The sequence below is a fragment of the Pelodiscus sinensis genome, chromosome 22 (assembly GCF_052426305.1).
Source record: "Pelodiscus sinensis isolate ZL-2025 chromosome 22, ASM5242630v1, whole genome shotgun sequence".
Lineage (NCBI taxonomy): Eukaryota > Metazoa > Chordata > Testudines > Trionychidae > Pelodiscus > Pelodiscus sinensis.
Genome location: NC_143073.1, coordinates 938,471 through 964,851, shown reverse-complemented (window position 1 = coordinate 964,851; position 26,381 = coordinate 938,471). Strand labels below are relative to the sequence as shown.

Genomic DNA, 26,381 nt, shown 5'->3' with positions numbered 1-26,381 from the left:
TGCGGACGTGAGCAATGGACGCTCCGCTCTGTTCTTCAAGTAATTCAAGAAAATATTGGAGAGTAAAAGTCCATGACAGCCTCCGGGAGGTCAGCCCCACGTAGAGCCTTGAGGCTGTGGACAAACCCGTGATAACTTATCCTTCAATCCAGGCTTTCAACAACTTCTGTCCCCCTCCCTCCAGTCTGCCTCAACCATGTGTTTGAGGGTAGCCTTGCTTATTAGAAAGTCGGCTGGGACTGCGAGAATAGCTGTACTAATATCGAGATGTCATTCAGGTTCTAAAATAATTTCCCTTCAGCTCCCTTAGGATAAAGATTAGGGGATATGAGTGAAGGGATTTTTAGATGAAAAATATTTTGTTCCACTGAGAGATACTCACTATACTAGAATCACTTGCAGGGCTACGTCAACAGTGGCAGCTTCTTGCGCAAGAATTCTTTTGCGGAAGAGTTCTCGGTCACAAGGAGGAAGGAGAAAATTTGTTCCTCTTGGTTTCTGAGGACAGGACAAGGAGTAATGGGCTTAAAGTGCAGCAGGGGAGGTTTAGATTGGACATTAGGAAAAAATTCCTAACTGTCAGGGTGGTCAAATATTGGAATAAATTGCCAAGGGAGGTGGTGGAATCTCCCTCTCTGGAGATATTTAAGAACAGGTTAGAAAGACATCTGTCAGGTGTAGGTGGAGCTTGGTCCTGCCTTGAGGGCGGGGGGCTGGACTCGATGACCTCTTGAGGTCCCTTCCAGTCCTATTATTCTATGATTCTATGATTCTATGAAGAGAGCATCTACACTGGCATGTGCTTTTGCTGTCAGACAGGAGCCTTCCGTCTCATTATCAGCGCAAGTAGCCCAGAAGTGAACTTAGAAGGGAACCTGGAGTTCTGTGCCCAGCCTTGGGTGGCCCGCTTGGGAAGGGAAGATGTGGACAAAGTGGGCAGAGTCCAGAGGAGGGCGGCACAAATGATCACAGCCCCAGAAACCTGCCGTCTGTGGCCAGATTGGAAGTATGCGGTGTCCTTTGTGTTAAGAACATAAGAGCGGCCAGGCTGGGTCAGAACAAAGGTCCCTCCCGCCCAGTGTCCTGTCTGTCCTCAGTGGCTGTTGGGAATAATTCTTGGACACACTGGGTGCAGGTGAAAACAGGCAGAGGATTTACTGAACACTCAGTGCTGGTGGAGTGCGGACGTGGGCGTTAGCCCGGAGAGCACTAACTTAACCAAAACTACAATAGATTATATAGGTAACAGAAGGGCGGAGGAGAAGTGATTCGATAGGTCTAGCAGCGGAAGTGAGCTATGCACATACGCCAATGAGCTACAAAGTTACACAGTATCTCCGCCCATTGCCAATTAAACAGATTATCACTAATACAAATAATTATTCCTAGCTAGCTAAATGAGCCAACATAAACAAAGGCATGTTGATGGTCATTTTGTCGGCCAGAAATATAATGCGTCTCCCGTGGGGGTGGTATTGCCCTGGCGCGATCTTAGGGATCCAAGCTTATTTTCTAGGAACAAAGCAGACAATGAAAAACAATCCCGCGCGGTTGTTTGGTTGTTTGGTACCGGCCTTATCAAAGTGAGGCCCTTTTGGAATGTGGTTGCCAGTGGAGCCAGGTCACAGTAACTGTTGAACTTTATGCTTCCCACGCTTGGCCTGATACTTTCAGATCTGAGTTTGTCAGTTCTCAGCAAGATACCATGGGCTGCCTCAATTTACCCTACAGTGGCCAATGCCAGGTGCCCCAGAGGGAGTGAATAGAATAGGTAATGATTGATCGATCTCTCTCCTACCGTCCATCCTCACCCTCTGACAAACACAGGTAGGGACTCCATTCCTTACCCATCCTGGCTAATAGCCATTGATGGACTTAACCTCCATGAATTTATTTAGTTCTCTTTGAAACCCTGTTATAGGCCTACCCTTCATAACCTCCTCAGGCAAGGAGTTCCACAGGTTGACTGCTGTGTATGAAGAAGAACTTCCTTTTATTTGTGTTAAACTGCTGCCTATTAATTTCATTTGGTGGCCCCTAGTTCTTCTATTATAACTTTTCCTTATTCACGTTGTCCACACTATTCAGGATTTTATAGACCTCTATCATATCCCTCCTTAGTCTCTTCTTTTCCGAGCTGAAAAGTCCCAGTTTCTTTAAGCTCTCCTCATAGGAGACCCCTTCCAAGCCCCTAATCACTTTAGTTGTCCTTCGCTAAAGCTTTTCTAATACCAGTGTATCTTTTTTGAGATGAGGAGACCATATCTGTACACAGTATTCAAGAAGTGGGCGTACCATGGATTTATATAGAGGTAATAAGATATTCTCCGTTCTATTCTCTATCCCGTTTTTCTGATTCCTAACCTCCTGTTTGATTTTTGACTGCCGCTGGACACTGCGTGGACGTCCTCAGAGAACTAGCCACGATGACTCCAAGATCTCTTTCCTGATTAGTCGTAGCTAAATTAGTCCCCATCATACTGTACGTATAGTTGGGATGATTTTTTCCAACGTGCGTTACTTTACGTTTATCCCCATTATATTTCACTTGCCATTTTGTTGCCCAATCACTAAACTTAGTGAGATCTTTTTGAAGTTTTCACAGTCTGCTTTGGTCTCAACTATCTTGTGTTGAGAAAAACCAGCTGACACAGAACCGGGTGACAGTTTCCGAGCCTGCGCTGGGCTGTCAAACAGAACATCCCAATCACTCGTTCTGCATGTCAACCGGGAATACGATCGGATGAAACAGGCTTAATGGGCAGCAAGAGAAATGTGGGTGACACGTGGGCAGTGAGTTCCCACCTCTACTGGGAGCTGAGCCCTGATTTCAGGCTTGCCTGGTCGTCTGTGGGATCTCCACCCCGCACTGTTTATAATGTGGGACTAGGCCAAGAACAGCCAGGCCCTGCTTTCCCTCCAAGGGCTGGAGAGGTTGGTAGCTCAAGGTCCCTGCTAGTGCCATTGAGGTTCTCCTTGCTGCAGGGCTGGCCCACAACATTCTGGCACCTGAGGCGGGGAGCTCAGATGACGCCCCCAGGCCCTCTCGCTTGGGCCAACACTGTGCAAGGTCTCAGTTCTGCCTCCTCCCTGCTCTTTGTGCCCCCTTCCTCCAGCACAGCACTCCCCCATCTCTGTGCATCCAGAGCAGAGAGAATGCACGTGCACCAGCAACAGACACCATTTCCTACCCTCTGGGTCCTAGTGGCGCCCCCCACAGTCCGGCACCTGAGGCGGCCGCCTGAATTCGCCTCGTGGTAAGGCCGGCCCTGCTTTGCTGCCAGGCGTTAGTCTGTTTCCCTTGTGAGGCAGGTGAAACAAGGGAAACTATCGGTGCAGACGCCCTGCCCACTGCTATGGACAGTGAATGTCCCGGGTTGCTCCCAAGTTGGGCGCCGGAGCCGGCGTGTGGCATTGCCTGAGGCTGGGACGGAGCCGCTCTCCTGGGGGAATTTCTCCCAATGTACTTGGGGAGGGAAGAACGGAGACAAGGAAACCAGAGGCCGGTGTTATGATGCAGCAGAATGTTTAATGGCAAAGAGCAGAGGAGTCCACACTGCCCAGTGAATTATTGCTGGGCACACAGAATGGATCGTCAGGGCTCCAGCGAGAGTAAGAACCAGCCCCCTCCCATCCCACGCCAGCTGTTCTCCTTCCCTCTGGCAGAGGCAGAGTTGGAAATTCACGTCCTGCCTCCGACCCAGCGACTTCTTTTAGCCCATTCAATGGCAACAGCACAAAGCGCAGTGGCAGCGTGAGACAAGCTTGGGAAGCAGTAAATGAGGCATGCAGCAATAGGGAACACGTTAGAGACCCGGATCGGCTGGATTTACGCAGGCGATGAACACCCACAGCCCGTGGGCAGAGCTGTAGGCATCATTGTCCGTTAGCTCAGCGACGAATCTCTGTCTTGTTCTTTCCTGATTGACGGATCTTCTGGGGCTTAACAGGGCCCGCAGCCTCCTTTGCTGGAATATCCTCCCCCACATGAGGAAATGCTACGATAGGACCTCCTGGATCCGCATGATCCCCCATAGCCACCACTGTAACCTCCCCCACATCCACCAGCAGCATAACCTCCCCCAGAACCGCCACTATAACCCCCATAATTGCCACCAAAACGTCCCCCAGAGACACCACCATAGCCCCCAGCAAAGGGGCCACCGACACCGCCCCCAACACCAGGGAAGCCCCCGGGGCCATAGGGCAGCTGCGGCAGGGCACTTCCCACGAAGCTGTCTTGAGGGCAAGTGGCCAGAGTCGGTCCCGGGAATCTCACAACAACTGGAGGCGCGTAGACCACGGCCGTGGAATCGCCGCACGATGAGACACATGGCGAGTTGCAGACGTCAATGTATGGGCGCGGGCAAATATCGGAACCGCAATCCTGGGGAACGCAAGCCATCTTGTGTGCTGGAGGGAATCCTGAAACAAGAGGAGGGAGCAAAGAGAATGTCAGAGACAGCTGAGAGTGGAATGAGAGATTCAGACTTGAGAGTAATGGAGGACAAGAAGTTTGTGAAGCTTGGCTGAAGGTCAAATCTCCACTCCTGTTTGGTCCTGTTGTTGCTTTTCACACATTCCCCTGTCGCTTCCAAACACCACCAAAAAAATCCCAACCCCTTCAAACAGATTGACCTTTTCCTGCTTCGTGCAATCATTATACCACGTGACACCCCTTGAGGAGACTGACATTCACTCTGTATTCAAACCTTGTATTTCAGCTTAGGGCTGCTAAGGATCTGGAGGAAAATGCCAAATCTTACCCAGGAGATTTCTAGGACTGGCATAATAGGTCGGTCAGAACTTCCCGTTTCTCAGACTTTTTTACATTTTGATTTTCTATCAAACTAAAAAGAACCACAAAGTTGCTGTTTCAATCAACAGATCTCTGATGCGGTATGCACACGGCAGGGTACAATGACCAGTCTTCCAAGTATCTGGGAGTCTGACTTTTTTGGACAAATAGAACTTTCAGATACGTAGTTACTGTAATTACACTCCAGGTTTCCATTATTGAAAATCTCAGCCCCAGGCTAGTTCAGTAACTATCTAAAGGATTTGCATGCCCTATCCTATTATGCCTATTGGGAACGGGTGTCCCAGTCCCGCTGGGGGCGTTGAAGAACCCAGCATAATATATTGCAAGTGGGAATCCACCACGGCCTGGAATCGACAAGGGACAGAGCGTCTAGTTTGCAAAGAAAAAACCACCCCCGTTAATAAGGCTAAAATCCCCGAGTGCTGGTGAAGGTTCAGTCCCCAGTTAAAACGATCCCTGCAGCAACTACAGGTTTTGTTTGAATTGCATAGACTTACCGAGCTCAGCGAGGGGATGAAGTCTAGAGAAGGAGATAGAAAAACCCGGAGTGGAAAGCACTTTTATAGGGCTCTGTGGCCAATGGGCAGGGGAGGAGACTCCCTCTCTGTGCTAAGACCTTATCTGTACCAAACAAAAGAGTTTCATTAGCTGGGTAACACCTCCAATTGTTGCCACAGTTCTGATCATGATCAGCCAATGACTCAATTGCCAATTCCACACAAACATTCCTCTTAATACTTAATGGGCAAGTTTCCTCCCTGCTGTTACCCCACTGAGCTCCTTGGTGTTGACTCAGGTGTAAATCCAATCCCATTTCATAAGTCGCCCACTGAAGAACTTCAAACCAGGTGGGTGACTCAGAGGTGTGTGGATGTGGCAGTCGGCCGCCGTGGCCAGGGTTCCATGCTTGCTCTTGAAATCCCAACTAATATGTTATTAGCGGCAAGGTGGTGTTCACCTTCTAAATCCTAGAAGGGTGGGAGACATTGTTCTTAGTGTTACGCGTCTGCTCCTTCCGCTCTACACGGTCTGAGCCAACGTACTTCTGAAGTCCCTGGAAATTCACAGTCCTTGTTCGCAGTGGAGAGAGGTGACCAACAGGCTTGCTAGGAACTGGTCTACACCGGGACTAGTAAAGTTTAACATATTTGTATATGAACTGCAAAGTGGGTCCCATTGTGAGTTGGCAAAAGTTGCAAGTCACACAAAATTATTCCAGATAGTTACGTGCAAAGCAGGCTTCAAAGAGTCCCAAAGGAATCTTACAGCCCACTGGGAGTGTCAAGAAAAAGGCAGATGAAATTCCATATTGATAAACGGAAAGCAGTGAATATTGGAAAACACAAGCCCAAGGATGCCTACATAATATCAGGGTTAAAAAGAGCCCTTAGGTCACGTCTACTCTATGAGATGAGGTCAAGTTTACTACAATCAATTTCTTACCACCCGATCTTGCAAAGTCGAAGTTCCATGTCCCCTCTGTACAAAGGAATTAAATGTAGTTCGAAGTGGTGTGTCCCCTGTAGGGAGACTGCTATTGACTTTTAGAGTGCTGCATTGTGGGCAGCTATCGCACAGTGCCTGTGCTGCTTTTGATTCTGGGTTATGGTCCTGGTGCATGTTGGGATCAAATCTTGCAGCAAGTGGTTCTGGGTTCGTGTCATCAGCATCCCGTAATCTGCTCGTCTTCTCCCTTCCCCCTTTTTTAAGCTCAATGGGCACAGTCTTTTTGTGCCCTTTTGGCCCTGGTTAGCTGTGCAGATGCTGAAGCAGCATGAGCAGAGACCCCTGATGGAACCCCTTGTGTGTCAAAGCATTGTGCTGATGATGTTAATTCAGGTCACCTTGTGGGGTGGTATGCATTCAAGAGTGTATGCACGACACTCCAGGAAGAAGACGAGGGTGACTCTCGGGATGCCATGAACATGCTGTTCATGCAAGCCCTTGAGTTGAGTGAATAAGAAACGCCACTGGCATGCGACTCTCTGGAAACCGTGGAACGTCGATTGCCATCAGACATGCACCGATTGGTGGGACCACACAGTGCTGGCGGTATGGGACAAACAACGGTGACTACAAAACTTTGGAATGTGCCAAGCCATTTTCTTGGAACTTTGGGATGGCTTTTGCCCTCTGTGGAGCGGAGGAGCACTGGGCTGAGACCTGCTCTCACAGTGGAGAAGCACTTGGCAATTGCTCTGTGGAAGCTAGCAATTCCAGGCAGCTACCAGTCTATTGGGAACCAGTTCAGAGCAGGGGAATTCTATAGTGGGGGCCGGTATCAGAGAAGTAGCCATGGCCATCAATACCATTCAGCTATGACGGGTAGTGACTCTGGGAAACGCGGATGCCACAGAGGAGAGCTTTGCCATGCTGGGGTTCCCTGCCTGCAGTGGGGTGTCAGACGGAGCACGCCTCCCCATCTTGGCACTCGACCACCTTACCACGGAGGATATAAACCACAAGGGGGATCTCTCCATGGTGCTGCAGACACGGGTGTATTCCAAGGGCCATTTCACCAACATCAGCGTGGGATGGTCAGGTAAGATGCACGACATGCTCATCTTTAAGTACTCCTGCCTCTTCGGAACCCTGCACAGTGGATCTTTTTTCCCAGACTGGAAAATCAGAATCAGAAAGGTGGAAATGCCAATAGCGATTCTTGGTGACCGTGACCCAGCCTACCCCTTGTGCCCAGGGCACCTGAAGCCGTACATTTGTTCCTCTTGGTTTCTGAGGACAGGACAAGGAGCAATGGGCTTAAAGTGCAGCAGGGGAGGTTTAGATTGGACATTAGGAAAAAATTCCTAACTGTCAGGGTGGTCAAATATTGGAATAAATTGCCAAGGGAGGTGGTGGAATCTCCCTCTCTGGAGATATTTAAGAACAGGTTAGATAGACATCTGTCAGGGATGGTGTAGACGGAGCTTGGTCCTGCCTTGAGGGCGGGGGGCTGGACTCGATGACCTCTCGAGGTCCCTTCCAGTCCTATGATTCTATGGGCAGCCTGTACCACAGTAAAGAGCAGTTCAACCGTAGGCTGAGCAAGTTCAGACTGGCGGTGGAATGTGCTTTGGACACTTCAAGGGAAGGTTTAAGAGTCTACTGACTAGAGTAGACCTCCGTACATGCAACATTCCCTTTGTGGGGGCAGCCTGCTGTGTACTCCATAATATTTGAGAGCGCCAGGGGGAAAGTTATCTGTCAGGGCACCTAGCCAGAGAGTTTGAGCAGGCAGACACCAGGGCGCTGAGGAGAGCACAGCGCGGGGCAGTGCAAATGAGAGAGGCTTTGAAAGGAAGTTTTATGAATGGCCAGTTTTGAGAGTCGTGCATCTTGCTCTCAATGTGGTGCCCCTTCACTCAATGTATTTGCCTTTAATTCCCCCTCTCCAGCCCTGTAGTTCAAGCAATTCCCAGACCCTTGTTCAAAAATAATGCATTTTTTAGTTAGGGGAGCACAGCAGGGGCAGAAAAGGAGTCTATGGTGCGACCCTCCGGGTGGGGCAGGGAATCAGAAATGCAAGAACAGAGGTGCCCTCCTCATCCTCCTTCTACTCCCCCTCCACGCTGCTGCCCTCCTGGGTGTCCCTGAGGATTCCATGGTCTGGCTTGGGGAGGTGGTCGGGTCCCCCCAGGATCATATGCAGCTGGTCGTAGAAGTGGCAGGTTTGTGGGGATGCACCAGACCATCCATGTGCCTCCTTTGTCCTGTGATAACTTCCTACGCTCCTTTATTTCAACAGGGCACTGCTGGGCGTCCCTGCTGAATCCCTCCTCCACCATGGACTTGGTGATCTTTGCCTGGATATGTGTAAACCCGGACTTAAGCTCCCTGAAGGAGATTTTCTGGAAACATCTGCCCCATGTGCAGCAGCCATCAACAAAAGCAAAGCGAATGTTCAGAACAATTCGGACACGGGTCGGATCAGAAGAGAGAACAATATTACAGCGCCGCTCTGCAAATCCACAGTGCACTGCCCCCGGACTCCTGCTCGCCCTTCTGGTCAGTCTGAAAGCAAGAGCAGAGAAGGGCAATGTGGATGAGATGGGGTATTGGGCAACCTGCAGAGGAGGCCAGGCTTAACAGGCGGGGAGTGTTCAGCTGGCAACAGAGATGAGTAAGTAGGGAGATGCTGGTTGTGCCTAAAATCGTGTAATGGGAGCGCACAGGGAAGTGTTTTTCACAGCTCGTGAACCAGGGGTCACCCAAAGAAACTATGAGAGAACAGGTTTGAAACAAATGTGAGGAAATCCTTCTTCAGGCAACTCATGAAACTTGTGTAACTTGTCCCCCAAAACCATTGTGAAACCCAAACATACAACTAGATCCCAAAAGAACTAGAGAAGTTGCTAGAGGACAGATCCACCAGTGGTAATTAGCCCAGGCATTAGCCCAGCTCGGGATGTCCTGGAACCAGTGATTGCTAATACCTGGGACTGGGTGGCCAACTGCCCAGTTCTGTTCTCTCTCTCTGAACCATTTGCCCCTGTGCCTGTTGGCAGCCAGGCCACTGGGCTATGGGGGCCATTGTTCTAACCCTGAAGGCCATTCTGATGTGCATGACGTATCCCCACGTGACTCCACAGTCGTCAAGGTCGAGCTGAAGCAGGATCGAACTGTTGCGTTATCTTTTGTGCTCGCTCTTTTCCATTGCGACTCTCAGCCTCTTGCTGTTGGAGGGGGGCTGAGATTCATGGCCCAGGAGCCATCTACAGCCTGAGCAGTTGCACAGTGTGGCCTGTACATGGTTGACGGCAGGTGAGTCCCTGCAGCCCTGGGGAGGTGAGGGGGCACAGACCTGGCCAAAGGGCTTGTGGGGCCCAAAGCAGGAAGCTGGGAGTGGGGCCCCAGGCCCGGCCGGTGGATGGTGAATATTCAGCAGTGTGGGGCCTTTGCTTGCCTTGCCCTAGGACTGGGCTCCGCTTCCCCACAGGAGGATGGTGGGGCGGCTGCCCTGAGCCATGTGCCCAGAGTGCGGAGCCCAGGGGAATTGCCACAGATGGGAAGGCTCTGCACCCCCCCCCCCCCCAGGCCACAGGGACACCCAGCGGCAGGGCGGAGCTAGCATCCAGAAGCTGCTCTAGACCTGCTGCACTGCCAGGGGGGCAGGAGGTTTTTAACTGCCCGGGGCAGCACGTGGGGCCGGGGGATGCGCAGGGGTGAAAGCATGCGGAACGCCACACCTTCCCCACCACAGCCCTGCCACAAGAGGTGCCCACTGGCCCATGAGGGGGATTGAGAGTGAGACCTCTTCGTTAGACATTCCGGTCGGAGGCGATGCCCAGAGAAGCAGCCATTGGTTTAAGGACAGGAACACAGGTGCTGAGCCCGTCAGGAAACCCAAAGGCTACTCCGGCCGGCTTGTTCCTGGGTTGCAATGAAGCATGGCCGTAGGTGACAGGAAAGAGCGCCATGCTGTGGCCAGGTGTGTATCCATCCTCGAACTTCTAACACGACACCGCCAGCTTGTTATGTTTCTGGGAAAATGTACCCGCCAAAATAGGAAGAATCAAATGAGCAATCGAAGAAAAGCCTACTCGATTGTGAGGGAGATGGCCGAGGAATTAAATGTTGCCGAGGAAAGTCGATTGATCCCATGTATTACCCACTTCAGCACAGGATGCACGGTCTTCCTTTTTCAGACAGCTGCCGTGCCAATCTGTCTGCCAGACGCCGGGAATAGGTGACAGGAGAGGGAGGATTCCCTGCTCTGTTCCCTCCCTCTGGGGCAACTGGACCCTGTGGGCAGACAGGACACTGGGCGGGATGGACCTTTGGTCTGACCCCGCCTGGCCGTGCCTACGCTGTTCCCTGGACCATGAGCTGAAGAAGTAGTTCTAGACATCATCTCTCCCAGTGACAAATAAAAGGTATGACCTTACTCTCCGTGTCTTCCTAATATATACTCCAAACAGAGCTTCCTAGCGCCAGGAAGAAGAAAGAACAAACGATTCGATGAAGCTTAATGCGGCTCTCTTGTCAGGAACTGGGGGATTGGTCAGTCATTCAGTAGAACTAAGTAGGGCCCCTTGCAAAGAAATTCACCCAGGAAGGTTTAGATACAATGCGAGTGGCACAATGTCCAATAGAGAAGTAGATTGTCATATCTCCAGAATAAATAAGTTATCACGCTCCCTTTTTATGCCTGGGGAAAAGGTAGAGGAGACAGGTAATTAATTTAGCAAAGATCATACAAATGGCTGAGGCTAAATATGAGGCCATGTATTTCAAAAGTGACCATATGCAAGGGCCCAACCCGAGATGCCTTGAAGACCCAGCCTGAGCAAGAAATGTGTAGCCACGCCTCCAGAGACAGACTATGCTTCTCCTAGCAAGGGGCGCGCACATCGCTAGCAGACCTCGCGTGACAGAGGAAAACATTACTTGAAATTTAGGGCCAAATCTTCAGCTGGTGCAAACTGGAACATTACCACTGACGTTGACTCAAGACTCACATGACTGGAGTCCCTGTGGAGATGACTTTGTAAAGACAGAATCATAAAAATGTGCAGCTGGAAAGGAAGTCCTCAAATTTAACCCCCTGAACTGAGGCAGGACTAAGTAAACCTAGGTCTCCCCAGGGAGCGGTTGGTCCAACCTTCTCATAAAATCCTCCAGTGATGGTGATTACACACCCACACCAAGCTAAACTACCGCTAGAGCTAGAAAGATTGCCTAATGTCAAAGCCACATTCCCCAGACGTCGGATTAAGCTCATGACTTCTTCTCTTCTCCTCAGTGGACACGGAGACCCGTTGATCATCTCTACCCCGACCGTGGCTGGAGGCTTTTATCAGGTCACCTCTCCATCTTTTTTGCCCTCAAGACTAAACAAGCCAGGGTTTTCATAGGTCCGGTTTTCTAAACCTGTTGTCAGTTTTGTTTCTGCCTCAGGACTCCCGCCAATGGGTTCACATGTTTAATGCTCAAGTTCGGGGCCCAGAATTGGACCCAGCATTTCAGAGAGGCCTCACCCGTGCTGAGTGGAGTGGGATAGTTAACGCCTGTGCCTTGCAAGTGACACCCCTATTAATACACCCTAGAATGGGCTGGACCCCGTCTGCCAGGGTTAGCTCCTGGTGGGCTGGCAACCCTATATTTACCTGCATGGCCACAGGTCCTGGCAATCACAGCTCCCATTGGCCATGGATCACCAGTCCCAGCCAATGGGAGCTACAGGGAGCAATGTCCCGGTTTGTGCCACTTCCTGTTGCTCCCATTGGCCGGGAACAGTGATCCACAGCCAATGGGAGCTGTGATCGCCACTACCTGTGGTCTTGCAGATAAAGATCATGGTGGTGGCCTATCAAATTACCGCTCTGTTATTGCCCACACATGCCCTAGGAGGGTATTATCCTTTTTCACAACTGTGTCGCAGTGTTGGCTCCTATTCTGTTTGGGATCCTCTAGAGCTCCCAGATCCTGTAAATCAGTTTGCATTGGGCTGGTCCTTCCTAAATGGAGCACTTTGCACTTGTCTCTATTCAGTTCCCTCTTGATGAATTTATCCCAGTTCACCAGTCACCATAGGATCAAATAGCAGACTTCACAGAGGCCTCTGCATCTCTTCAGTCAGACGTCAGCCCTGTGTACGCATTCAAGAGCGCCAAACGGAGCCTCTGCCTTTCGCTGGCCCTTTCCTGGGGGGGGAGGGAGGAGAAATGCATCTCATGGGGCCATCTTACAATGGAGCTCAAGCTGTTGGATCACCAACTGCATTCAAAACCTTCCCTTGCTCTCTCTAGTCGTGACCGCCCCTTCATTCAGATGGGAGCACGGTTCATAGGTTTAGGGCCCCTGTGGACATTCTGGTGACCACTCGCCTAAGACAGGCCATTGAATGTCTCCAACGCATATCCCAGGCATGTCTCTCAGAAAACATCCTGGGGGCCCTGGGACAAGTGAGACCGTCACCTCCCATCTGCAGACGGGGGCTGAGAGTGTCGGCCCGACTTCTCTGGCATGTCTTGTTCGCTGTCAACTCTTCAAGATGGGGACTGTCTCAGACTCCCGTGGGGGTCTGCCTGCAGAACATCCTAGAATTCCAATACACATAATCAGATGAACAGTCATTAGGCAGGGCTGTGCTGCAGTTCCAGTCTTTCCACTGATGGGCAACTCAGGCTTCGTGCAGCGAGGATCCCTTCCTAAGCAATGAAACGGTAATTGCCTCCTGCGTGCGCCTGCTGGGAGAGTGAATGTGGCCATAGAGGGTGAAAACATAAGCGGCTATGAACGTGATAGTCCCACTTCTTTTTATTGCCTGGCGCCGTGATGGTGGAAGGTCAAAGCTGTGGGGTGTCTCCAAAGGGTCCTCAGCAAAAGGCTTGGCAAAACCCCTGCATTTCGGGGGAGGTCCCAGAGACAAAGGTGTTGGGAAGGGGAGGCGGTGGGGAGGCGTGAAGGGTTCAAAAGAGGTTGCTTAGAAGGTTGTTTTGGGGAAAGAGTCAGGGTATGTCTACACTGCAAAGTTAATTCGAAATAACAGCAGTTATTACGAATTAACTTTAATAGCGTCTACACATGCAAACTGCTATTTTGAAATGAATTTGAAATAGTGGAGCCCTTATTTTGAATTTGGTAAACCGCGTTCTACGAGGAGTAACACCAAATTCAAATAGCTATTTGGAATGAAGCGCTGTGTAGACACTTAATTCAAAATAGGGGACCTCCAGCCCTTCCCAGGGAGCCCTGGTGGCCACTCTGGGCACAACCAGGAAAACTTCCTCTCCTCTCCCCCAGCCCCGGAGCCATTAAAGGGGTAGACCCTGGCCACAGTGCCTGTGCCAGCTCCAAGCCTGCCAGCCCAGAGCCTGCAGTGGTCACCAGGGCCCCTGACCCAGTGGCCTCAAAACAAGAGCCAGCAAGCCACTGGAAGCCAGCCCTCCACTGCTCCCCAGGAGCGGGCCCCTTCCTGGTCCAGGGTGGAGATCATGGACCTTATTCAGGTTTGGGGGGATGCCCCAACTTCCATGATCTCCGCACTAGACAGAGGAATGCCGCCATCAAGGGCAGGAACGCTGCCAGCCTGGCCACCAAAGGCCACATGCGAACCCAGGAGCAGGTTTGCATGAAAGTCAAGTTGGTCCAGCGAGACCCCCAACCCTGAGACCTGAGCTTCCCCTCCCCCTTCTTCCCCTTGCTTCCCCCTTCCAGCTTCCTCCTCCCAGGTTTCCCCCTCCCCTCTCCCACTCTCTCCGTTCCCCTCTCCCACCTCCTTTTCCCAGTCTCCCCAGAGGTTCATCCCCCCTCCCAGTTTTGTTCAATAAACCCAGTTTCTATTTTTGAACATACGTGTCTTTTATTTGACATCAGGAAGGGGGGCTAGGGAGGGGTAAGTGGAAGGACGTGAGGGAGGAATGGGGCACGAGCCCCCAGTGGGGACAATCAGGAGGCTGTGAGGGCTCCTCGGGGTGGACGCTCTCCCTCAGGGCCTCCTGGATCCTGACAGCCCCCCAATGGACCCCCAAATGGCAGCCTGCAGCAAGTGCAGCCGGGCTGATGGCAATGACCCCACGAGACGCACCGGCGTGCCCAGGGGCAGCTCTGGCTCCATGTGATCGAGTGCTGTGGTGTCCCGAGTGAGGGCACTCAGGGCACTCCAAGACAGGACTGCTTTGCTGTCCCTCATCGAGTTAGACAAGCAAGCGGGGAACCCTGAGAACTGTCTGTCCGGGGTGGGGGTAGGGTCCCTTTAAGCACAGAGCTCAGTTAGCCTCAGGCAGCAGCCCCACACACGAAGTCCTAACCTGAAGCCCTGCCGGCACTGGGTCCAGCCAGCCTTAACTTCGGTTCAGGGCCCACTCAGTGGGTGTGTCTAGACTACATGCCTCTGGCGACAGAGGCATGCAGATTAAGCTACCCGGCATAGGGAAACGAAGCGGCGATTTGAACAATCGCTACTTCATTTAAATTAAAATGGCTTCCGCGCTGTGCCGATCAGCTGTTTGCCAGCTCAGCGCAGTAGTCTGGACACTCCACGGTGGACATCAAAGGCATTCGTCGACCTCCCTGGTATACCTCGTGGGATGAGGTTTACCAGGGAGGTCGACAAATGCCTTTGATGTCGACCGCGGAGCATTCAGACTACTACTCTGGTCCTGGTCCTGGTCCTGGTCCTGGTCCAAGGGTCAGAGGGGAGGAGCCACACAGGTCAGCCCCAGTGCTGCTCCCAGGCTGGGCTTGGGGCAGGAGGGGGGTGCACAGGCCAGCTGGGTCATGGGGGGCTGGGTTGTGGCCCCTCTGGTGTCCCTACAGCCCCAGAGGATCATGAGGCTGGGCTGTGTCAGAGCCAGAGGAAACATGCCCAGAACAAGGCAACAGGCAGCCGGCAATGTACAGCAAGATGCAGGGTCGCAAGGGAGCGTGCGGGAAGGGCTTGCAGAAGTGCCGAAAATCCGAACTCTGAGGGAATCAAAGTAAGCCAGAAAGGCTCACAGTGTTCCCTACGCACTGAGCACTTGGGCGGCCACCCGGGAGAAATTCAAATGCTGCCCAGGTGATTAGCAGAGCGCCCCCAGTGCCCACAGCCAGTGCTTCTATGGGTGGTGCACATCTGCACATACTTTGGTGCACAGAAAAAATGTATTCCACGCATGGATGGAAACATGCACTTCTTTAAGTCAGATCTACATGTGTTTTCCCTTGCTGTGCTTTTCCTTACGTGAATGGCTATTTTGTTTTATAGCGTCTCAGCTGCGGCCCCTGCATATCTTGTAGCTTCTCCGTTTTTCACACCAAGTGAGGTGAAACGAGTATCAAAAAAGATTGAAAATAGAACATAATTCTCAAACGCCACAGACACAACCACGCACGAAGGACCTCCTGAGAAATGCAGCCATCTAGAGTACGAGGATGATTATAGCCGGCAGTGAAACAGGAAACGAATTCTCTCTGCTCTGCACCACTTTGTCCTGGGAGTACAGACTTGACTTCTCATTTGCATTAAAATCCTGTTGCATTGTAAGATCAGCCTTCCGGGTTTCCTTCCCCCTGCAGTCCTTATTTACATACCGTTTGGTGAGACTCTCTCCTGTGCGGGCCACGGGGCCCACTCCCCTCCCTCACACTCACTGGAAGCAGAACAGGGTGGCCCCGTGGTTCAACCCCCCCCACCCCCGCCACTGTGTTGCTCTGCTCCTGTGGGAGCATGCGGGGCGCTCCTCCCCCTCTCCCGGGGCCATGGGGTTGGGGAGCAAAGCAGCGGGGTCCCCTTGTTCCGCTTTCCCTGCGGCTGCTGGTGAGTGAGGAGGGGGCAGACCTCCCTTGTGTGTGCAACCCTCCCCCCATTAATTCTCCTCCCACCCACTGTTTGGGGACGTGTGCCCCTCGTCCCCCCCCATGTCTCCCCCCTGCCAGTATCATCTCGCCTGACTTCCCGCCTGTCTCGGGACACAGAATAGTTCAACCCGAGGTGCGGAGAACCCTGCACAGCCCTGCGCCGCCTGCTCCCTCCCGCCCCGCCGAGCAGGTTTCCAGCTGGGACTTGTCTAGCTCCCGGCTCTGCTTGGCCCCGGAGGGCAGGAGTGCCGAGCGGCGAAGACTCGGGGAGGCCTGGTTCCGCGCAGTGCTTCAAGGGGGCTCCAAGGCGTATCCCAAAGGCCGCTGGCGGGGCCCCCTTTGCTGGAAGCACGCGCGGAAATCTCCCCTCACCTCGGTCCCAAGGGGAAGGCGGCAGGAGGGGCCAAAACACAGCTGGGACCTAAAGCGCAGGGGGTGGGGGAGAGAGAGATGGAGGCAGCGGGACTGAGAGCCACTGCGGGCCCGGGGCAGTGGGGGGCGGCTCTGCACCCCCAGAAGGGGCCAGGACTCAGCTGGAAGAGGCGGGGCCAAGGGCAGTCAGCTCTTAGCCACCCCCAGAGTGTGGTGCATCCCTGCACCAGCCCTCAGCAGGGGAGTGGAGCCTAAGGCCCAGCTGGCCTGGATCTGGCTCCTGAGGCTCAGGGCTCCCCCACAGCACTGGGGAGCCCATGCTGGCTCTCCAGCCCCCCCACGGTTTCCTCCACACGAAATCTACTGACCTGGGGGCCCCAGGAGGGGAATGTGGGGAGAGTCTTTCTCCACAGTCAGGGGCCGCCTCAGGGGGGGTTGTTTGTTTGTTTGTGGGTAGCAGCCCCCAGCCCCAAACAGGCCCCCTGCCCTGGGTTAGAGATTCGAGGAGACCCCGGCGCGGCAACGCGCCAACGGCTGTTCATAGGGGCCCCGAGCTCCGGCCACGGCTGCTGCTGGGGAGCTCCAGGCCCCGTTGAATCACCAGGCCCCGGGGCAGTGGCCCCTTCCCTCCCCGCCCCGTCGGTGGGCCTGTGTGGTGGGAGCAAGGCCCGTCACCGGCGAGAGGGATCTGAGCGCAGGCGATGTAGCTAGCCCGGGGACCACGACTCGCTCACCAACGGTTTCCTGAGGAGACAGAGTTGCCCAGTGGCTGTTTGAGTCTCATTAGTATTTTATCAGCATTTTCATTTAAAAGAAATACTTGTTAGAAGTGACGGGCCAGCGCCGCGGCCGCAGGCTCCTGGCTTGTCCGAGAAAGGCCTGCACCGCGTCGGGGCCGGATGGGAGCTAGTGAACCGCGTCCGTAGTGTCGTGTGGGCTGGAGGCTCCCACGAGTTGCACCCCCCCCATGGGCCCTGTTTGTGCTGCCCCCGTCCACGTGACACCTTTCGATCGCAGGAATCTGTGGGTCGTGTCAATGCAACCCTCTATCTCAGCACCGCCCCACAGCTCAGCCAGGGCGTGGTACCAATTTCCAGCTTCAAAACCAAATTGTTCCCAGGGCATTCATTAAACCCTGACTGTGGCTCATTAGAGCAGGGTGTATTCTAATCCAGCCGGTCAGACCAGCTGCTCTCGGCTTTCGTTTCCCCAGGTTGCTACCGACGGCGCAGAGCGCCTGCAAAGCAGATCGACAGAGGCGCCTCAAGACATGGCAGCTGGTTGTACCACAAGGAAGAAGGGCCCCCGGCCTCGCCGAGCGACTTCGCGCTTAGCACCGGCGCCTCTGGTGGTGCCCTCGTGCCGTGCGGAATAAAAGGCTCCAGAGCCAGGGTTTTCTTCCGTGAAAAACGCCATTTCGGTCGCCCCCAAGCACAAATGGTTCCCGCTGTGGCCGGAGTGGCTGGAGGAGGAGGTGGAGGTGCCTGGCCCCGTATAACCTTTCGCCTGGGCGATGGGGCACTTCCCTTAGACACAGGCAGGCCATCGTCGGGGACGGGGAGGGCAAAGGGTGCCACTGCCCTGGGGCCTAGAGACTCGGAGCTCTAGGCCCAGAGTGCTGGGCCCAGAAGGGCTGGCCAGGGGAGACTAGCCCCCAGTCCTGCCATTTCCACCGGTGACCCGAGGCCCTGCCTCTCCTGGGCACAAGGAGCCCCACTCCCGCCCTTGCCAATTCTGTCAGTCCCCCCAGACACCGGTTCAAATCCCTTCTCGGCAACCTCTCGCGGCCAGAGGGAAAGCCTCTCACGACAGGTGTTCCCCGCAAACGCCGGACAATTTACCCTTCGGGTTGGACCCCCATCGGTTTGGACGTGTGCACTGCTCTTGTGGCCCCCTGGCCCACGGCATGAGGCAGACCAGCTGAGGGAGGCGGTGCCTTTTGCTGAAGCAACTTCTCTGGGGAGAGGGGCAAACTTTCCAGCTAGGCCGAGCTCTTCTGCCATTCTGGGAAAGGGCCCCGGGGGGCCACAGCAAATCGTTTAGTGCGAGTAGTTAACTTGTATTCCAAAAGACAATCCCGGGGAAGGGCTGGTTGAACTCTGCAGCCACCGGGCAACAAAAGGGGGATTCATGATTTAGGAACCATGGCTGAATGAGGTGTCTTCCTTAAATCTGTGGGGTTCAGTGTCTCACAAAGTTAGCTACCGGTTGAATTGCTCTGGTCCAGCACGCTCTGCCCTGGCAACATCCGTGCTCCGGTGTGACTGTAGTCAGCTGGACGTCTACTTGTCATGGGCCTGGCCTAGTTTCCCTCAGTCCTCTAATGTTCGTTTGCAGCCACCAGGCCTGGCTCTCAGTGCTGGGGCTGTTATTCAGCTCCCATTTACCTCTAAACGTCTTCTCAGAGCCCAGCGAGCCATGGCAGGGTTGGTAACGCTGCCAGACAATACGGACCTCCTGTGTCCAACACATTGTCTGGGTCAGCACCGGTCAGGTCCTGAGGGCGCCGGACTAGAGACGTTCTCCCTGGACTTAGCTCAATGGAAGGTGGGATGGATCATTTAGCATATGACCCTCCGAGCACCATTTCCAGACCCGAGGAAGAGCTCAGGCCTGGCCCTGTTTGCCAGAAGCTGGGAATGGGCGACGGGCGGGATCGCTTGATGGTTCCCGGTTCTGGTCACTGCTCTGGGGCACCTGGCACTGGCCGCTGTGGGCAGCCAGGGCACTGGGCTGCAGGGACCTTTGGTCTGACCCGGTCCGGCCGCTCTTAAATTCGCCGTGTGTCTCAGAAGTTGTCTCTCTCACCAACAGCTGGTTCACGAACAATGTTATTTGCTTCTCCTCTTCTTCTTCAAGGTGTTTCCTTTTCTGAGCTGCCACTGAGCAGAAAACCAGCTGTTCCCTGCCCTGGTAGCGTCAGGCAATGAGCCATGGGACTGAGGGGCCTTCAGGGCTGATTGTCTCGTCCTTTTGCCGTGGAATTGGCTCCGGGCAGGGCCCCCGAGGTCCATGCGTCCGTCCCGTGGCAGCCGTTGCGAAAGTTACACAGGGATGGAAATGGCGCCTGCGCCTGCCCCAGGGCTCTGTCTGGGGGTATGTCTACACTACCCCGCTAGTTCGAACTAGGAGGGTAATGTATGCATACCGCACTTGCTAATGAAGCCCGGGATTTGAATTTCCCGGGCTTCATTAGCATAAGCGGGGAGCCGCCATTTTTAAATCCCCGCTGCTTCGAACCCCGTGCAGCGCGGCTACTTTCAGTGGAATGAAAGCAGGGAGGAACACGGTGCATAACAAGGCATGAGGAAAGCAGTTTGCAGGGTACAATGTGCGTATCCTACAATCTGGGAATGCCTAATAACCATAAACAATGATTAAAACAATTGCCTCAATTAGAGGCGTTACCCATGTGAAATTTTTAATTTGGCAAGTGCCAAGAACTTCTTTCACAAAGGGCTTCTCATGTCCACCTAGTGGCCTAACGAAAGTATAATAAAGTGTCCTGCACTCAGAGCTCAGCTAACCACTTCTCTGTAACTTATTTTCCTCAGTGAAATGGGTAAAAATGGTGGGACTCAGAACTCATAAGAACATAAGAACATAAGAACAGCCGGACTAGGTCAGACCAAAGGTCCAGCTAGCCCAGTACCCTGTCTGTCGACAGTGGCCAGCACCAGGTACCCCACAGAGGGCGGACCGAAGACAATGATCAAGCGATTTGTCTCCTGCCATCCCTCTCCAGCCTCTGACAAACAGAGGCCAAGGACACCATTTTATCCCCTGGCTAATAGCCTTTTATGGACCTAACCTCCATGAAATTATCTAGCTTCTCTTTAAACTCTGTTCTAGTCCTAGCCTTCACAGCCTCCTCTGGCAAGGAGTTCCACAGGTTGACTACACGCTGTGTGAAGAAGAACTTTCTTTTATTAGTTTTAAACCTGCTACCCATTAATTTCATTTGGTGTCCTCTAGTTCTTCTATTATGGGAACTAATAAATAACTTTTCTTTATCAGCCCTCTCCACACCACTCATGATTTTATAGACCTCTATCATATCCCCCCTCAGTCTCCTCTTTTCTAAGCTGAAAAGTCCCAGTCGCTTTAACCTCTCCTCATATGGGACCCGTTCCAAACCCGTAATCATTTTAGTTGCCCTTTTCTGAACCCTTTCCAAGGCCAAAATATCTTTTTTGAGGTGAGGAGACCACATCTGTACACAGTACTCAAGATGTGGGCGTACCATAGTTTTATACAGGGGCAGTAAGATATTCTGGGTCTTATTTTCTATCCCTTTCTTAATAATTCCTAGCATCCTATTTGCCTTTTTGACCGCCGCTGCACACTGTGTGGAAGTTTTCAGGAAACTATCCACAATAACTCCAATATTTCTTTCCTGATTTGTTGTAGCTAAATTAGCCCCCATCATACTGTACCTATAGTTGGGGTTATTTTTCCCAATGTGCTTATTACTATTAAAATGTTGCTTTCCTGTCAGTTTTAACATAGGATTGAAACCTGCACACGCATTCTGTGATATGTCAGGGAGTTTTCTTCCGTATAAGAGCTGGTTTTTTTAAAGCTGAGTGAATAATTAGATTCTTGATTTGGTTTGGAGTGTGGTTTGCCCTTTTTAAAAATTAAATCTTGCTATAGCTTGAAACAAAACACGTTTTAAAATGAGACATGGTCATGCCTTTTTCAAAATACTTTTGTATTTTTTTCAGCTGAAATGATCTGCAAGCTGCACCCCAAATAGCTTCAGTCAACCCCAAATTCATTTGTGGTCCAGACAGAGGCATGTAAATTAGACATACCGACATAATCAATGAAGCGGGGATTTAAATATCCCTCTTCATTAGAATAAAAATGGCCGCCGCGTTGTGCCGGCTCAGCTGTTCGTTGGCACAAAGCGACAGTCAAGACACAGATTGGTCGACAGGGAACGCCTTTGCCGACCACTCCCTTATGCCTCGTGAAACAAGGTTTGCAGGAGCAGTTGACAAAGGTGTTCCCTGTCGACCGATCCACATCTTGACTGCTGTGCCGTGCCGACGATCAGCTGAGCCGACCCAGCGTGGCGGCCATTTTTTTCTACTGAAGCGGGGATATTTAAATCCCCGCTTCATTGACTATGTCGGATAGCCTATTTTCCATGCCTCGGTCGGCAGAGGCATGTAGTCTAGACACACCCGGAGACTGCTGTGAGAGAGAGAGACACTGCTTTATAGCCTTAGCACAGAGCTTATGGCCTTCTGACTGGTGCGGCAGTGGCTCCTGGGTTTACCCCATAAGGTTCCCCAGTTTGACCCCAGTCTCTCGGTCTTACACGCTGATTAAACAATTCGTCCGAAACATGTTGCCCAGCCAGTTGCAGGCTTGGTGGGTTCTTGATTCCAGCATTTCAAAGCCACCGAAGGAACCGGGGCTCCTCATTTTGGCTACATTCAAACTGGCCCTTCAGAAGCCTTGGGCAGTTTTCCAGACTCTCAGCCGGACAGACGGCCAGTCCCAAGGCAGCATTACCTCACCGTTTTTAAACCCACCCACAAATGGCCAGCCCCTCGGCTGACCTGCTAGCGAGAGCACGGCTGTGGCCATGTTTGTCCCAGGATAGTAAAGTGCCGCGCTGGGGAGGTAAAATCTTTTACTGGACTAACTTCCGCTGCTGAGAGAGACAGGCCTTCAAGCAGCGGAGCTGTGCTCCAGGCCCTATGAGCTCTGGTTAGCCTGAGCTTGGCTCTTTCAGAATAGCTCCCTAGCCACATTGTCCAACAGGGCAAAATACACCAGCAGAGGAATTTTCCATCCGGCCGGTGATCAGCTTTTGTAAACACCCTCTGGGGTGGGAGCAGGTGGCTGGCTAGGATCCAAAGTGTGCAGGTCCTGCTTTTGGGGGGAGAAAGCTCGGCTTCGCAGGAACCAATTCCCCCTATGGGCAGATCGGGCTACTTCCGGATTCCTGTCATTTCTTCTGCAGTATCTGGTCCTTCAGGCGAGGAGCGATCTCATAAAGCACTCGCTGGAAATGTGGGCTAGAAATTCTTGAGTTCTCGTGTATAATTCACATGTTCAGATGCTGCCGCTCAGCGAGTGTAAGTCAATGCAGCTCCCTGAAGGACCAGGAATTCTGACCCTTTACATCAGCGAGGGGCAACCAGGCCAATGCGAGGCCCCACGAGCGGCCTCCTTCGTCACCAAAGCGGTCGGGTGGGAGAGGGCGGGTCCCCACAATGGGGGGGACAAACTGGAGCAGCGCTGGGATTGGCTGCTGGGGGAGCGCCTGGCTCTCACAGCCAGTGTGGGGTGTGATCAGCGTGCACCCCACTCCCCACGCCCTGGCTTCACGTGCCTGTCACTTCAGTGACCAGGAGGGAAAACCCAGCCGGCGGAAACTGCTTGCCCTGCGCGTGGGCAACGGGAAAAAACAAGCCCCGGGGGCCGCCCGCGGGGTGGCGATGGGCCCAGCTTGCCCACCCCGGATTTGCACCGTCTGGGGGCTTCCTTTACACCCCAGACTGGGTTCTGCTTGCTCGTTTGCCTGCTCTGCTGACTCGCCAGCTTTAGAAACCAGCGCGCCGGGCTCTGGGGCGGCACCCAACAGGTTTGCAGGCGGAGATTAAATCTTAATGAGGGGCTGGCGCTGCCTCCGCCCGACTCTGCCCTGTAATTTTGTAAACCGGTTTGAGAAGGGCGGACAGCAAGTGCTCCGATTCCAAAGCCAGAAGGAACCACTGTGATCAGCTCAGCTGACTTCTTGGCACATCACCAGTCTTCCCCCAGCCTAATGCCTTCTGAGCTACCGCTGGCGTGAAGCCAAGGCTTGGCTCAATAACTGCCAGCGATGGAGAATCCAAGGTGGCCCACGGTGAAGCCGTCAATGGACAATTACCCTCACCCCTTACATTTTACACCCATTTCCAGTCTGAATTTGTCTTGCTTCAGCTTCCAGCCGTTGGATCATTTTATAACTTTGTCAGCTAGACTGACACACCCATTGTCAGAGAAGGGTAACAAAACGATGAGGGGTTTGGAATGGGTGCAACATGAGGAGAGTTTAATAGGAGTGGGACTTTTCAGCTAGGGAAAGACACAACTAAGGGGGATATGGTAGAAGCCTATAAAATCATGACTGGTGTGGAGAAAGTGACTACAGTTATTTACTCCATTCCAGGGGCTGTGCAGTCAACCTGTGAAACTCCTTGCCAGAGGATTTTGTGAAGACCAAGACAGGTTCAAAAAAGAGCTAGATAAATTCATGAAGGACAGGTCCATCAAATTCAATGGTTATGAGGCAGGCTGGACAGCGATGGTATCCCTAACTTCTTTGTGTCAGAGGCTGGGAATTGGTGACAGGGGAAGGATCACATGATGATTCCTGGTTCTGTTCATTCCCTCTGGGACACCTGGCACTGGCCACTGTGGGCAGACAGGACACTGGGCTGGAGGGACCTTTGGTCTGACCCCGTCTGCTGTTTGTATGTTCTTGTCTCAGTAATTATAACAATGATCAAGTCACCCTTAACACTGTCTTTATTAAGTGGCATAGGCTGAGCTCTTTGTGTCTTATTTGAAGGTTTGTTTTCGACTCGTCTCATTCTTCTTGTGGCTCTTCATGTCGAGGATGGAAGTTTTGTATGCAAAGTGCTGACCTATGATCCTCACGGGTTTTAACCAGACCATCATCCTTAGCGTTCCGTATTCCGGGGGCTTTGTCAGAATAGTTCTCGGGCATCAAATGGGGTTGGAAAAGGAGTAACGAACAAAAGCATCACCGGGACATGGGAGAGAAGAGAATGGTCTTGTGGTTGAGGCCTCGTGCTGGACCACAGGAAATCATGCCTGGTGTGGAGGAAGTGAATCGGGGAGGGTTATGTACCCCTGCACATACCACAGGACCACAGGGTCGCCCAATGAAATCATTAGGCTGCGTTTTCGGAACAAACGTACTCCCCACAGCACACAGTCAGCCAGGGGACTCGCTGCCAGGGGTGCAGGGAAGGCTAAAAGAATAATGGATTCAAAAAAGAAGTAGATAAGTTCATGGAGGATCAATCCCCTGATGTCCATTAGCCAAAATGGCCAGGAATGCAACCCCTGCTCTGTACGGCCTTAGATCCATGACATCCAAAACCTGGAACTGGACCACGTGGGCTGTAGGGCCGCCCTTCGGATTTATGGGGCCCAGCAGAGCTATTAGACTGGTGCCTCCAAGTCTGACAGCAGCTGGGGGCATGGTCTTTTGGAGATGGGACTTTATCATCTTCAGCAGCACCCCAAGGGGATGCCTGCGGAATGGTTTCATTGCCCTTGACAGGCTCTGTCCCAGGCTCAGTGGCTGCGCACGGCTCGGGCAGGCTGTGCCTCTGGCAAGTTCACTAGCTCCTCCCCAGAGGACGCAGGGCCACAAAACAGGGGTAGGAAGAGGCAGGGGGTGGGCATTCAGACCCAGCGGTGCCCCACATTTTCAGGTGCCCTACGCAGCTGCGTATTCTGCACCTGGGTAAGGACGGGTCTGACGTGGATCACTAGGCCTGCTCTGTTCATTTCCGCTCAAGCCACCGCGGGAGCCAGGACTCTGGGCTACATGGTTCTGACTCAGCTTGGCCATTCCCATGTTCTTACAGGAAATCTGAATTCTCCCACTGCCAAGCCAGTTAGGGCCAAGTACTTAGAACGGCTCAGCCCTCCGCACGCTCAGCACCACTGACAATGGCCCTTCCATTCCTCTGTGCACCAGCTCCCTCCACCACGGGACACGACGGGGCTGCTGCTCGGGCTGCACCCATTGGGCCTGGCTCTTCGTGACGGGGCTGTCGCTCCCTGGTGTTTGTACATTGCTCAGCAGCAGTGTGGCAACAGGGAACTACTGAAATTCCAATTAGAAGTAATAACGATAATTAGGTGTGTGTGAGGACTAGTTCCAGCTGTTCCACTAGCTTGAGCAACTCAGTCTGACTCTGGGCATCATTTATCCCATCATTCGCTAATTAGAAGATTGTTACCGGCTTAAGCTGGGTGTTGAGAAAATCCACGGTTCCATGAACCTGTGAAACCTCCATTCGCTAGGAAAATGCTAGGCCCTTGTCTAGCACAGGGAAGGGGGGTTAGACTCTGGGGGGGGAGGCTCAAAAACAGGCCTGAGGTGTCTGTTGAAAGCCAGGAGCCCTCTACCCGATTCACGAGTTCACTCTTTACGGAAGAAAAGTGTTTCAGTGGCAGGTGCAAAGAGAAGGGGAGGCTGCCTGGTGCGGCTCACAGGAAGACAAGGAGGACGAGGAAGGTTCAGAGAAGTTGTCTAGGAGGGAGGGTAAGGGGGAAAGAGCAAGAAGACCGCAGGCGAAAACAGGAGCTGTGTCGCGCTGGCTGAAAATGTCAAACTCTAGATAAAAATTTAGATTTTTGAAAAAACTCCCTGAAATGTTGATGAAAAATATAAAATGTGCCAACTTTCCAAAGAAAGGCAGGGGCCAGTGGTGCAGCTCTGAACCCTGAGGCACATGTGAAACTGGGCAGGACTAGCCACAGAAACAAGGACCAGCCAGGAGATGAAACGCAGGAGTCACATGTGAGATCATGGGCACGACTTTTGGGAAGCCCAGAGCCATCTGCTCCCACCCGTCCCGTCACGCTCAGCGGGCGTGACACCAGCTGGTTCAAATGCTCTTTGCTGATGTGCTGTTCTTTGGTGCAAAAGAGGAAGGGTTGCAGCTCAGTCAGGCTAGTCGCGTGGAGACAAATCCATTGATAAATGTGTCTGCAGGATGACAAGCCAAGTCTCTCAAAGTCCCTACTCCACATCCGGGCCTAGCGTGAGCGCCCACGGAAGCAAGGAGTCTCGCAGAGGTGCGCAAGGGCCCATATTTCTCAATGGGATGTGTTCGGTTGAATGAGAACACCCCTT

General features: G+C 52.8%; 1 protein-coding gene across 1 annotated transcript; it reads right to left on the bottom strand.

Annotated features, from left to right (window-relative positions):
• Positions 1-3,509: 3,509 nt before the first annotated feature.
• Positions 3,510-5,467, bottom strand: LOC149521759 (uncharacterized). The gene is made up of 2 exons (XM_089772550.1): positions 5,320-5,467; positions 3,510-4,425 (listed from the first exon to the last, which is right to left on the bottom strand). The coding sequence occupies exon 2, from the start codon at positions 4,403-4,405 to the stop codon at positions 3,944-3,946; it is 462 nt and encodes a 153-aa protein (XP_089628676.1). The 5' UTR covers positions 4,406-4,425; positions 5,320-5,467; the 3' UTR covers positions 3,510-3,943.
• Between the last annotated feature and the right edge of the window lie 20,914 nt (positions 5,468-26,381).

What these genes read in the sequence shown, in the direction of transcription:
- LOC149521759 (XM_089772550.1), bottom strand. Translation starts at nt 4,405, where the DNA reads ATGGCTTGCGTTCCCCAGGATTGCGGTTCCGATATTTGCCCGCGCCCA.